This window comes from Syngnathus floridae, chromosome 20 (assembly GCF_059516105.1).
Source record: "Syngnathus floridae isolate MCC-2025c chromosome 20, RoL_Sflo_1.0, whole genome shotgun sequence".
Classification (NCBI taxonomy): domain Eukaryota; kingdom Metazoa; phylum Chordata; class Actinopteri; order Syngnathiformes; family Syngnathidae; genus Syngnathus; species Syngnathus floridae.
The window spans coordinates 8,614,469-8,628,101 of NC_142432.1; the positions used below are offsets into that span (position 1 = coordinate 8,614,469).

General features: G+C 40.7%; 3 protein-coding genes across 10 annotated transcripts in view; all 3 read left to right on the top strand.

The window, feature by feature from the left end:
* Positions 1 to 2,402: 2,402 nt before the first annotated feature.
* eloca (elongin C paralog a) lies at positions 2,403 to 4,086 on the top strand. The gene is made up of 5 exons (XM_088363920.1): positions 2,403 to 2,525; positions 2,664 to 2,802; positions 3,251 to 3,275; positions 3,392 to 3,535; positions 3,651 to 4,086. The coding sequence occupies exons 3-5, from the start codon at positions 3,272 to 3,274 to the stop codon at positions 3,839 to 3,841; spliced, it is 339 nt and encodes a 112-aa protein (XP_088220046.1). The 5' UTR covers positions 2,403 to 2,525; positions 2,664 to 2,802; positions 3,251 to 3,271; the 3' UTR covers positions 3,842 to 4,086.
* Positions 4,087 to 6,345: 2,259 nt separating this feature from the next.
* ube2wb (ubiquitin conjugating enzyme E2 Wb) lies at positions 6,346 to 10,971 on the top strand. Of its 3 annotated transcripts, none has more exons than XM_088363917.1 (6): positions 6,346 to 6,404; positions 7,162 to 7,253; positions 8,518 to 8,620; positions 8,728 to 8,883; positions 8,994 to 9,069; positions 9,141 to 10,971. In XM_088363917.1, exons 1-6 carry the CDS (start codon positions 6,390 to 6,392, stop codon positions 9,152 to 9,154), a joined length of 456 nt encoding a protein of 151 aa, XP_088220043.1. In that variant the 5' UTR covers positions 6,346 to 6,389; the 3' UTR covers positions 9,155 to 10,971. The 3 variants fall into 3 exon arrangements, with proteins under 3 accessions (XP_088220043.1, XP_088220045.1, XP_088220044.1); XM_088363919.1 differs by lacking the exon at positions 6,346 to 6,404 and adding an exon at positions 6,426 to 6,919; XM_088363918.1 differs by lacking the exon at positions 6,346 to 6,404 and adding an exon at positions 6,426 to 6,915.
* Positions 10,972 to 11,495: 524 nt separating this feature from the next.
* Positions 11,496 to 13,633, top strand: part of stau2 (staufen double-stranded RNA binding protein 2) — a 45,279-nt gene continuing 43,141 nt past the window's right edge. For 2 of the 6 annotated variants that reach the window (XM_088363905.1, XM_088363911.1), the window contains exons 1-4: positions 11,496 to 11,665; positions 12,893 to 13,100; positions 13,168 to 13,298; positions 13,418 to 13,577. In XM_088363905.1, coding sequence (XP_088220031.1) covers positions 12,902 to 13,100; positions 13,168 to 13,298; positions 13,418 to 13,577 — 490 coding nt within the window. In that variant the 5' untranslated portion in view covers positions 11,496 to 11,665; positions 12,893 to 12,901. Of the gene's footprint in view, positions 11,666 to 11,802; positions 12,107 to 12,892; positions 13,101 to 13,167; positions 13,299 to 13,417; positions 13,578 to 13,633 lie in introns of those variants that run through there. The other 4 variants (XM_088363908.1, XM_088363907.1, XM_088363909.1 and 1 more) reach the window with 4 other exon arrangements.

Consider the following 13,633-nt stretch of genomic DNA (forward strand, 5'->3'; position numbering starts at 1 on the left):
TTTTCTTTTTCTTGGAGTTCGTCTTTACCTACTGTCAGTATTAGCATAAATTTATTGCATCATACATTTTTGTATGACGGGCTAACTGGAATTTGTGTGTACGTTCTCCTGAGAGTGTAAAACACAAATGTGACGCCCCAGTTTGTCAGGAATGATATTCAATATCTGTGTTACTATTCTCATATGTGCAGGGTGTCCGCCAAGATTTAAGTGCACTCGGTGCACAAATATAAACTGAAACCCTGGCACTCTTTAGTGTCATCAAAGAGGCCATTTAACGCATTCCGATGACAACTAATGTCATAGAGGGCAATCATCTATTCATGTTAGGCCAAGACAGCATTACTTGCCACTATTATGTCTTATTTTTAAATAATATTCGATAATGTAGTTACTATTGTAAGATTAAATTAACACAGATAATACCAAAGTGTAATGAATTTAATTTACATATATTTGTTATAAATCGTTGCTTCAAGAGATGAACCGTCGTCCCAGGCTGAAGTCCAGGGCATGCATTCACGTCGGTTAGTTAGTCACATCAGACCAGAGAATTTAATGCAAATAAATTTGTTTCTAAAATTGGACGGAATCTCCTCAGTGCCCTGGCATTTTTTTTTTTTCCTTTTCCAAACTTGTGCTAAGCCATCAGTACGAACAAGATCTGCTTTCCGTGCCTTGCATAGCTAGCTTAGCTTAGCTTAGTTGTTAAATTTACATAGGCAAAGCGTGAGTTATAAAACCCTAAGCCCACCAAAGGCAGCTTGTCTGGGGGGGGGGGGGGGGCTGTCCAAATTATTTTTAAAAACAAACAAATTTGATCACATGCCATTTAGATGTTAATATTCTGTTTACGACAGCGATACTGTAGAATGACTCCTTGTCACAAATTACGCTTTAAATACTACGTTGGCCACGAGCTATTGATGCTAACTGATTGTCACATCTGCTCATGTGTCATTTATGCCATTTAAAGCCTGACGCAGATGGATGGATGGATAGATGGAAAGATATTGAACATTCAAATAGCAGGCCACTCCGAATGGCTGCAGGCAAGAAAGTAATGGGACAATTCATTGTGACAGGCCTTTGCCTCTTTTAACTGAAGTAATGCCCCCCCCCCCCATCCTTTCCTATATCGCCACGAGACATTCTGACCTGGTTTAGCAATGTTTTGTTTTTGTGTTGTCTGAAGGTAAGCAGTATGCTAGTAATAGAATAGAATAGAATAGAATAGAATAGAATAGAATAGAATAGAATAGAATAGAATAGAATAGAATAGAATAGAATAGAATAGAATAGAATAGAATAGATCTTTATTGTCATTGTCAGAGGAGGGAGAAGACCAATTGGAATGACAAACGATATTGTATATTGTGATTACAAGTGCATGCCAGTGTGTGTTTGTGTGTGTGTGTGTGTGTGTGTGTGTGTGTGTGTGTGTGTGTGTGTGTGTGTGTGTGTGTGTGTGTGTGTGTGTGTGTGTGTGTGTGTGTGTGTGTGTGTGTGTGTGTGTCTAAAATAGAGCATCAAGCAGCTGCAGTAGGCTACCGGCGTCATATCAGAGAGACATGAAAGCGGCTGCCGCCACCCGCCAGCTCTGATCAGAAGCACTAATGGTGTAATGGAGGGGGGGGAGGGGGCTGCAAGGTCACTGATTGCTTTCCACTGTGTGTGTGTGCGCACCAACAGAACTTTTTGGATCACCCTGTGAAAGCCAGGCCTTACTATAAAACAAATACCAGGTCAGCGGCGTCACTTCTGCAGCATGTGGTTCATTGCTTTATTTTTTATCCACAAAGACAGCACTCTGTCTTTAAGTGTAACAGCTCCGGGTTGTTTCACATTTCACCAGTCATCGCTTTTTGGGCATGCAGCGACACCAACCAATGTCACATTCTGTACCTGACCGTGACTATCGGTCCACTTTTCACTGACAAGCATAAGGGTGTTCCTACGTCACATCTTAAAGTTTGGCATCAGTGCCCTGAACTGGTATGACCGTGCAGCACGCATGCTTAACTCACACATTCTAGCTTGTATGTAGATTTATGGGCCTGTGAAATGTCACTGTCACACGCTCACCTGCTCTCGTCCGTCATAACCAGAGGAGACAGTCAGCCGATGGGCTATTCTGCAACACATACGACCCCTACAGGACGAAAAGTGCATATTAATTACCATCAGAAGGCTTGAAATATTAATATATAATAGATTATATCCGTCGATAAATATTAATTCGGGCTTGCTATTTTAAATAAATGAACAAGACAGACATATGAAGCAATAATTTATCTAAGTCCCAAATCTGCTTTTCTGGGGTTGACAATGTAAATGCTCTACTGACGATGTCGATGAGCCGTTCAAAGATTACGCTAAATGCCAACGTCACGACTTGAAAGGTTTGTGTTTAGATTAATTATGGTTGTATTCCCCAAGCAAACCACACGGGCACTTCAATGAACTAAAGGAGACAATTATTCCATGTTCTTGCACTTTGGGCACCCTCGTTTTGCAATTAGAAGGTATGTCATTGGCAATTGTTACACATGTTTCTGTAAGAGAAGTGGAACGTCTGGTGTGAAACGCTGACCCACAAAAAATATTTTCAATAAAATAAACAAAATGATGTGCACTGCTTCAGTAAAACTGTTTATTTGCAGAGACGGAACAAATGTCATTGCCACAGAAGCACCACGGGTCATTTTAAGTCAGGCACAAGTGGAAACTGTTTCCGGTTGTCAACATCCTGGCTGTTAAAGTTAGCTGAAGCATTGCCACTCCACAATCTACCTACAAGTGGTAAGACTTATGCGATTAAATTATTTACTTAATGTTTAGTGTGTGGTAAAATGGTGACTGTAGCCAGAGCTTTAAATTCCTTATTGTAAACATGTCGTTTTAGAAAGCATAAACGTGAATAGTCACGGCATTAGCATGTTAGCCGTTTAGCATGAGCCAGCTAACTCCAACTGCGGCGAACTCGATTGGAGATTTTGACCGATGTAAATGTAGTTTTCATCACCGATGATCGTAACAAAAGAGACACTTAAAACGTAGTTTTCGCTTAAATCTGGTTGTGTGGGTTTGAATGCCATGTTTAGTCAACATCTATTTAAAGGGCCCGTATTAGAATCAGCGTTTCGGCACACATCACCACTCCCACTTGCCGATTATATTTCATTACTCGTCACAGGATGTGCATATTAATTTATACGCTTTTTTTATGCCCTTCTATTCTCTTTGTTAGGAACAGATCCCCTGCATCAGCATGGGTGAGTTATGTTTTCTTTGCGGCATACAGCAACAACCCCAGCTGTTAAGAAGGCGTGCCGACAATATTATTTACATATTTGGTTTACAGTTGTCAGAAGCTATGCCTGTTTTATAGATGGTGAAGAAAGGACCTATGGCGGCTGTGAAGGACCTGAGGCCATGTATGTGAAATTGATATCTTCAGATGGCCATGAGTTCATTGTGAAAAGAGAACATGCGTTGACGTCGGGGACGATCAAAGCTATGCTGAGTGGTCCAGGTGAGGATCCATATGATTTGGGATTGACATCAAAATATGAAAATTAAAGTACATTTTTTCCTATTTGTACAATATGATGCTTATCATTGATGATTTCTCATCCCCCTTCATGCAGGTCAATTTGCCGAGAATGAAACCAACGAAGTCAACTTCAGGGAGATTCCCTCTCATGTCCTCTCCAAGGTCTGCATGTACTTCACTTACAAGGTCCGCTACACCAACAGCTCCACGGAAATCCCTGAATTCCCCATCGCTCCCGAGATTGCATTGGAACTGCTCATGGCAGCTAATTTCCTGGATTGCTAAAGTGTTGATGTAGTAACCTGTATCACTTGATGCTTTTGACTATTTAACTTGTTTTGCCATAAAACCTTGTAAAACATGATTTTGCATCAGAATATTAGTCATTGTTTAAGTATTAAAGGATTTCATTTTAATATAATGTATGAATACGGCAGACTGTGTTCACTTGAATCATGTGACAAACGTCTGTTCTTTCCACCATTTCCCCCACCCTTGTCTTAGTAAACAGTTGTTTGAACCGTGTCAAAGATTTGTCTCTATTTTTTTGGCAGCTACAACTAAATTCTGACATTTGGAGTGTTTTTAAGATTCAAGGTGGCAGCAATGAGTCAATACAAAAAGTCCTGCCTAGCTACAAAAACAGATATGCTCAAACCTCATTGAATAAAGTACATAAGCAGACAAGTATATTCACATATTAAATATATAAAAGAAACATTTTAAGCATATAATTATACCTACACACCAAATTAATAAAGAACACATAACTAGACATTTTTGATAAGTGGTGATGAGAAAGGTTTTTATAACTTTATGATCTGATATATTTCTGAGCACTTTGAAATAACAAATGACTTTAGATATATTGCCTAAATAGCTTAATGACCCTTAAGGAACAGTGTAATGCATGCCTGATGTTTTTTCTCTGAATCATGGACACGACCAGAGTCGTCTTGACCATTCAGTACTTGATTGTATCATATGTTATGACTAATGCTAGACGCCAGTTTTTGATTACTACTGAACGCTCTGCACAGAGGGAAATAGTTTTCCTAACAAAGAAAAGATACAGTTGGAAGCATGATTAAACTAAGAATAAGCAAAGACATGATGTATCAAAAGAATAGCAATAGATTAATCACACAGTCACAGCCAAAAGCTAACATAATTTCGTACAAAATGACAAAATTAAAAGAATAAGAATGAGGTACGACAGCGTATGTCCAAGATTGGAGAAGAATGTTCACAGGAAGGCCACGTGGAGATAAAACCAGCAGGAGCCCAGAAGGAGCCGCCCAAAGACTCGGCCAAAGATGATCGCCAAGGTCAAAAGACGGGAGGGAAGACAACAGCCCCCACTCGAGAACTCGGCCAAAGATGATCGCCAAGGCCGAAAGACGGGATGGAAGACAACAGCCCCCCTCCACACACACACACACCAACAGCCTACACACCGAATCGCCCATAAACAGCACCACTCCCATGGAAGCAGACTCTCCTTCGAACTTGCCCCACCCCGAAGACTCATCACCCATCAATCTCGGCCCACAATGTGCTACTGAATATAAAACTGATCTAACAACCTTGGACTTTGCCTTTTCTGAATGGAGACTTTCCGCTCTTGAAGGGCCCAGCACTGTATTGTACTTTCCTGAAAACAGAGCTTTTTGAACAAGAATTGTGATTGAACTCAACCAATCTGTGTAAGTCTTATTTCTGCTTCAGTGTCTTTGCATTTTCCTAAATCTGAAGACATCAAACGAGCACGCAGTGAATAAATTGGATAACAGGTGATTGGCAAAGGCTTTTGCCGTGAGGCGCAGATAACGCGCTCCCTAAATTGTGGACAGAATCCAGCAGTACTTTACAAAAACAGACAGTAGGACATGGAGGAACATGAACCAGTGAGCATTACCAATAATGGTAAATTTCTTTGTAAACTATTGACAGAGTAATATTTTTTTTCTCATGCATTTCAGAGCAGTAGTTGTAGTCAATTCCACGAGACAAGTAATTCAATTTTATTTGCAAGTGTGACTATTTTGCAACCTGAGAAATTCTAATAGGCATTTGTATTTTCAAAATACTAGTTTATGATTTTTGCCTTTAAAATTTTCAATTGAGTGCAATCATGTAACAGGGGTGTCAAACTCATTTTTTTCGCGGGCCGCATTGCAGTCATAGTTTCTTTCGGAGGGCCATTTATTCACACTTTTGAATAAAGTGTGGTGAAAAGCTTCACTCCGACTGGTCGTGTACCTTTAGGTAAGGCTCGAGAGAATCGATCACTTGAGGGCCATTATGACTAAATGTATGAGCACCTCATATTATATACAGTATAAGCTGCAAAACAAACCGACAAATAACTCGTTTTCAAATCAGACTAGTAAAAACTGGTCAAATTTAAAAAATAAAATAAAAATTAAAAGTGAAGACAATTTGCAATTCTCGTAATGACACAAATTTGATGCACAATTTGTCTTCGCGTGCCACATAAGATAATGTGGCGGGCCGTATCTGGCCCCCGGGCCTTGAGTTTTACGTCTCACATTGAAATATAAGAGATTTTAAATGTACATAAGGAGTGTAAATAGCACTCATTTGTGGAGCTATTTCGGGCTCATCCTTTTCAGTCAATCTACTTGTGTTTAATTTTTAATTTTAGTTAATTTATGAATAAAATTTCCTGTGTGTATGAATAAATCGTTTTGTGGAAGTGGAGGACAGTGCTAATTTTTACGTCGCTGGGTTTGTCTCCTGTCAAAACAATTTGTGCCGTCACGTGTCCACTGACGTCACCATCCCAGCACTGTTGGGGGGGGGTTACATCATGGCGTCGATGCAGGTAACAGCACAAATGACAGCGGCCCCAAGTTGATCGTGTACTTGCTTTTGTCCACACTCTCTGGACCTTTAATTTGTTCACCGCGTCATGAGCAACACACGGCTTTTAAATTAAGTGGAGATGACGTAAATGCGGATATGATGACACGTTTAGACTTAAACTATCCGGCGCTTGGCTTGTGCTAGCATTCCAATCGTTAGCCCATCATCAACAGAAAACCAGTTAGCCAGGGCGAAAATATTCATGTTCTGAAATGTCGTTCTCCGACTGACACGCTTGATACCACAACTAATATGATGTAATAAGTTCCGATTTAAGGTTCGTGCAGTTAAACGACGACCGAGCGTTTGCTGTTCGGCTGAGTTAGCTTGTGAGGCGGTGCGCAGGTTGACCTGTTCTAGTTTCCTCTTGAGCTGAACAGGTGCATCGCTTCCTTAGGAAAACTACACAAGACGGGTCTGTTAGAGGAAACAGCCGAATAAACACCAGGATCCAACGAATCACGATGCTTGTATGTGTGTAAACACCAACTTGGAACATGCCAACCCTTGTAAACATAATATTTCCAGTTAAGCCTCGTCGTAGACATCCAGCCAATACACATTTAAGTATTCTTGCGAAAGTGACCTATCAAATGTATATTAATCTCACATTAATCGTAAAATTGAAATTTGCCTTAATTGGGCCATGCTTTTATTTAAAATGATTCACTGTAGCCAAGGTTGTCTGTTTTTTTTTTTTTATTTAAATTCTACAGAAACGGCTACAAAAGGAATTATTAGCCCTGCAAAATGATCCACCCCCAGGAATGACGCTGAATGAAAAAAGTGTACAGAACACCATAACTCAGTACGTATTATATTTTTTACTTCAAATTTCCATAACAAGCATGCTCTCCGAATTGAAATGATTAAAATATAAGTCGGCATATTAATAATTTGTATTCTCAGTCATGAGCAATTTGAGTCATTTCAGCGAATGGCATTTGCACCACTAACACTGCACCACTAACACAGTATTACCTTCGTCCTTTTAAAATGGCAATCATTCAAAGTGGAGGAGTCTGGTTGACCTTTCTGACTGGAGTTATTTGTGATGCCATTAGCCGTTTAAATGTTGCATAGCGGTAAACGCATTCAGTTGTTTTACTAGAGTGAATTTTAGTAAGCAAGGAAAGGATTAATCTTTATTCTGTGGTAAGACTGAAATGTTTTTGGTTTTTTTTGCCTGGCAGGAAAGTCTTCCAACCAGTTCAGCTGGCTTCTGTATTGAACGCACATCCTAACATGGTTTGGATGGGTGTGTCTTTCAATGCCATTTTTTTTTTATTTTTTTTTTTATACAAGCCCTTTCGCAGCGGTGCGCATTGACATTGAAGGAATGTCCATTTGGAGTCTTGAAGGAGTCGTGCAAATATTTTTTTTCATGGACTTGAAGGTCAGGACGGTTTGTTTCTAGAAGCAAACATGGAAGAATGCATGCTTTGTGGGTTTGCGTGTGTGTAACTGAGATAAGGTGTCAGTTTGTTTTTGTTTGTACAGAACACTGGTTACGGTTAGCATTGTGATAGCGCAGGTGGTGAGACTTTTCATATCTAATGCTGGGGGGTCAAACATACAGTTGAAATATTTGTGAATTCCTGCTTTGACGGTTAATGTTGCTTAAAACATGGCCTTGTCCAGTCCATAAAATCAATTTGTGCTCCAGAACAAATAATTGATCTGAATAGAAAATTTTGAGAGCTGCGACAACTGGTAGCAGCGCATTGTGGCTGCGCTACATGATACTTCCTGGAGCTCTTTTCAAACACTGAAGTGTCAATATTGGGTCTTCTTAAATTAGAGTAAAGTGCTGACCTCATTGTTGTGTGGCCTGAATGATCACACACAAGAGTGAGCGGAAAGCTTCCCAAGGCTGTAGACCAAAGCCACAAGTTGTTGTTCCATCAGCTTCACTCACTGGCAGAAATTAGGTCAGCGGTTGCGATCCTGCTATCAATGACCTCCTTTTCTCATCTTTGGCACTTTATATGATGAGCAGGCCGTTGGTGTTACTGGACTGATTGAAAGGCATTTGATCATTTGATCTTCTGTGCCTCCATGTTTTTCTTCAGGTGGATCGTAGACATGGAGGGGGCCCCCGGCACTCTGTATGAAGGGGAAAAATTTCAGCTGCTCTTCAAATTTAGTAGTCGATATCCTTTCGATTCACCTCAGGTAAGTGCCGCACGACCGCCCCATTAAAATAAACGTCAGTGTGCCTCCAAATCTGACCTAGTACTTTGTCATGCATTATTTGACGCCGACTTGTCGTTCCATTGCAGGTAATGTTCACGGGGGACAACGTACCTGTCCACCCTCACGTTTATAGCAACGGTCACATCTGTCTCTCCATCCTGACGGAAGACTGGTCACCAGCCCTCTCGGTGCAATCTGTTTGTCTTAGCATTATTAGCATGTTATCCAGCTGCAAAGAAAAAGTAAGGCGCCTTTTCGGAATGGGCTTCATTCAAAGATTCATTTATTATGCGCATTGTTAAATTGATAAACTTTGGAGTCAAGTCGCAACCATTTTTTTCTTCTCCCGCAGAGACGACCACCCGACAACTCCTTTTATGTAAGAACGTGTAACAAAAATCCAAAGAAGACAAAGTGGTGGTATCACGGTGAGTTCTTTGCCGAGCACGACGACGTGAAACCAAGCACCTGTTCTAATCAACTGGCACTGTCTTCACAGATGATACTTGCTAATGTACAAAAAAAAAGTTTGTTATAACCCCAGAAGAAAAGAAAGTCCCACTGACCTACGTAAAGCACTTTTGAATCATTCAGTCTCTGAACTCTGACCTTTGACTGGAACAATGGACAGACACCAATGCGCTGGAGGCTCTTCACTGCATTGCCCCCCCCCCCCCCCCCTTGCCCCACTCCCCTTACCAGTTGGGCAGTTTCATGCATGTTTTAGTTGGTAATAACGAAGAACGGAAAACCGATGGGAAGGGGCGGAATGATAGTCATGCAGGTGTATTTTTGTGTATTTTCTGTTTTAAAAATAATTATTGTTACATTTTATTTCTTTTTTTTGCGTGTGTGCGGACGTTGGGGTCCTTGTGTTGTGCAATAATACCCAACCGATGGACGCATGCTTGGGCTGACCAAGAAGTTGTCCAATTGGATTTCTAGAAGGGACCTGACCACCATAAACCCGAGAAAATGCTTCATCTTTTTTTTTTAATACTATATATACCTTTATATGCACTGTAAGAGTATGTAGTTAAAAGGCACTGTCAGTACATCATCATTCCCAACAATGTAAGAATCCCCCCCCCCCCCCCCCCCACACACACACACACACATTGGTTTTGGTTCAATGGTGGTACACATGGCAACAAAACAAATGTGGCATGAGGTCAAACTCAAAACAGGGCCTTTTTTTTTAAATTGAACGAATGTCTGTTGCATTTTTTCTTAAAATCCTTTACATGTCTAGTTTTTGTACTGTTTTACGGGTGAGGCTGTTGGTTAACATTTTCGATTGTGGTATTTTTATTTCCGCAAGGGTAGAGAATTGTGGGGGTAATGTCGTAAAAGCGTTGTGATTCTGCCTGGTCAGCGTTATGGCTCAGGTACTTTTTTTCCCCCAATAAAGATACCTATCAGATGTTTTACTATATTTTCACCAAAAGAGACTGTTATATTGTAAAATTATAACATGTCTGGAGCTATCGTATATAGGGCTTTGCTTTTTGGGGGGGTTGTTAGAGAAAGTGTATTTACTCCATAGCTTAGTGATAATGGGTTGGCCTAGAACTTTAAACTAATGAGGATGTATACAGCCAGCTTCAAAGGATAGTATACAAAATTCAGGTAGTTTTACAGGGGCATTGCGTGCATTTCTTTACTTTATTTGCTGAAGAGCATTGAACATTGAGATAACTGATTTATCCCCCCCCCCCCATGACTGACCGTGTTTGACAAGCTCGATATTGCAAAATCTGCCTCCTGAGAGGCACGGTCATTCAAAGCGTAATCATTATTCCTCAAGAAATCAATAAGATACTTGAATTTTCCATCTTGGTTTGTTTAGCGTTGCATTTGCTGTTTCCCCTCCCAGATTTAGCTTGTCTTGAGTGGTGTGAACGAAATGGCACAGATCACAGCACACTCACTAAGTGTATCAATAAGTTCCTTGAACTTTCTAGTTGACCATGTTTTTTTGTTTTTGTTTTCCTTTTTTAATGTCTCATTCACTGTCAGAGACATGATGGTACTGACATGATTGTTTTAGAGCAGATATTAGAGGATTTGTGAGGGGATATAACAAAAGCCTTCACGGAAGAGATTTTTATTTCAAATTAACTTGCGGGTGACTAAGTTACGTGAGTCATTGGTTTTTCATTTTTCAATGTGTTTTGAACTCCCTAGTTGCAGATTATTATATATTTTAGTGACACTAATGAGGGTTTCATATTTATTTTAAAAATTTTCTGGGATGTTCAAGCTCTGTGTAGTAGGTGCCTGTTCATTTTCATAATCGATAATAAAAGCAAAGATTCACTTTTGTTTAACTGGTGTGGTAGTTCTCTTACCTGTAACGGTGCTTAAAAAAAACTCACCATTATATAAACCCAGTTTTACCTGCAACTGCAATTCGTGTGATAGTTGTCATGGCAACGTTTACATGCACTGTAACTTCAGCTTCATTGAATGCAAGCAATATTTGCAAATATAAATGAACACTTAATAATGTGAATATTAATTTAAGTGTAAAACGTGCTTGAGGTATAATGTAGTTAAAATCTGAAAGAATATTCTGTGCACGGCAGGCAGCTCTATATAAAATATATAGCGATATATTAAATTATATATAAGATTCAAGTTCCTCTAAAAACATCTGTTTTTCATTATTTAATCGAATTTATAAAGTAAGTTGTGTTAAGAAATAAAGTCCGGATGGACGCTGCAAAATACGAAAACTAGGACTGAACCATTCAATGACCATGGGTGTGTCCAATTCATTCTATCTTTACCTCAAATCTCTAACGACGTTATGGAGAAAATACAAAGCGTCCAATATCACCGAGAGACACAAGACACTATCTCCCCACGCCTTTAAAAATTCCTAATCTGAATTCACCCGCGGTTTGATGTACTTTCATTTTAATTACCCACACTTATCAAATGGTATGTTTCAACTGCCTCTAGTTCTCTTTAGTGTTTGCCAATGTTGGAGGTGTAACTGGGGTCTGGCCCTAAACAAAGGTAAATAAATGCACATAATATTCGTCAGTTTGTTTTCATGTTGTCTTTAGTTTAGTTGCCATGCTGCTTTCACTCCGCTTCCGTTGCCAACGTGCAGAGAAAGAGCAGAGACTTTCGTGGTAGATGGAGCGCTAAGGTGATGCTAACAAGAGGGGCGCTCGGCCGACCTGCCATGATGAGCTTGAAGCCAGCTGAAGCAACGATTCCATGACCATCATGTTGCCTAATAATAACAACCCGTTACTCATTAAAGACTCCATAATCGTCCCGGAATGCATGATCATCACGTCCGTTTGTTTTCGGGAGCTGCCACGCAGAGGGAAGGTTGTTTTTCTGCATGGCAACGTTAGCTTCCTGCTAAAGTGGAAAGAGTCGCAGCCTTCATGAATGCTCGAAGGGTCGTAGACAGCCTGCAACCTAACACCCATCCCCATATTTGAGGCAAGAAACGATGTGCTTACTGTTTACGGGTGGAAGTACGGAAAAGTATGTCGCCGGAGAACCCAATTAACTACAGTCATGCAGAATCTCCAATTGTCATGTTCGGTGCTTGCTTTTCTCTCTTTAGACTACCTACATCTACAATTCACTTGGCTTACGAACTAATGCATTTATATTTGGAGTTTTCTGCACACCCACCGCCTTCTCTTTTAGTATCTGACCTGTTGTTTTGGTTTGCACATGTGCTCATTTACTTAACCTGACAAGTGGCCACATTTGTGAACCAGGTAGTTATTGGTCAAATGTGATGGTTGTGCCTATATGATCATTTCCATCATGATACTTCTGAGCAAAATTTTGGATGAACACCAGACTACTTTGTGTTTATGCATCAGTACTGAAAAATAGAAGACAATGTTATTGTAAACTTAAGCTTTTGTTTACTATAGATTTCTATTCCACGAGATCTGATTTTAAAAGATGACTGCAAGTCCATTGTAGCATTCAGGATTCCCCTTTTTGCCAGTGAAGCTTTGCAGCAGTAACATGAGCAAAGCTCCTCCAAATAAAGCTTCATTGTCTGCGTGAAAGGGCTACTGCCTCGTCAGAATGTGTGCTTCACTTCAAGAATTTATTCTTAAAGACCCAGGGAATTGAATCCAGAAGATGCTTCTACATAAATCAGTAATTGTTGAAAATGTGCAAATATTGAACACTGTAGCCCTCAAATGTTGCGTCGTCCTTCCTCCACAATATAAAAATCATTTGCAATTACCATTTTTTCAGGAATAGAGCATGGCTCACGTACAAGCACAGACCTCAGCAGCCCAGGCTGGTCCTGGCCTCTCCTCTGGAGGTCCTCTGGCAGCCATGACCAGCCCAGGATCCCTGGGTCTGCAGCCCTCTGTCAACGGCACAGGCCCGTCCCCCACACCTGCCTGCTCCGCTCCTGCAGCTGGATTTGGGGACGTTCCTGTGTCTGCCACACCGCCAGGTAGAGATAGGCAAGTCCCAAAATTTTAAATGTGTTGGAACCCTAACTCATCAGCCACTGTTTTCAGGTTCGCCCGAGGAGAACATGGCAAACCCTAAAGAGAAAACTCCAATGTGTTTGGTAAATGAGTTAGCCCGTTTCAATCGGATCCAGCCGCAGTACAAGCTCCTCAATGAGAGAGGCCCTGCACACGCTAAGGTGAGGAAAGGAATTCATCATTCTGAATGTTTTGCTAGGTATCAAAACATCCAGGTACTATGTCAATTGACTGGCTTCCTGCCATAACGTGGCGTTGCCTCTGGGTGTCGCTGTTGCAGATCTTCACAGTGCAGTTGACTCTTGGGGAGCAGGTCTGGGAGGCGGAGGGCTCCAGCATTAAAAAGGCCCAACATTCCACAGCCTCCAAAGCTTTGGATGAAAGTGTCCTTCCCAAGCCAATGCCTCGCTCACCGAAAGTGGACATCAACAGCAATCCAGGTACTGTAAACAAAGACAGAGTGAGCATAAGCATTTTGGAGAGTCGATAAAAAATT

Bases quoted from the DNA above. Each gene is read 5' to 3' on its own strand.
- eloca (XM_088363920.1), top strand. The intron at 3,536-3,650 runs GTGAGGATCCAT...CCCTTCATGCAG, and splicing joins AGCTATGCTGAGTGGTCCAG to GTCAATTTGCCGAGAATGAA.
- ube2wb (XM_088363917.1), top strand. The intron at 7,254-8,517 runs GTACGTATTATA...GTTTTTCTTCAG, and splicing joins GTACAGAACACCATAACTCA to GTGGATCGTAGACATGGAGG. The intron at 8,884-8,993 runs GTAAGGCGCCTT...CTTCTCCCGCAG, and splicing joins TATCCAGCTGCAAAGAAAAA to AGACGACCACCCGACAACTC.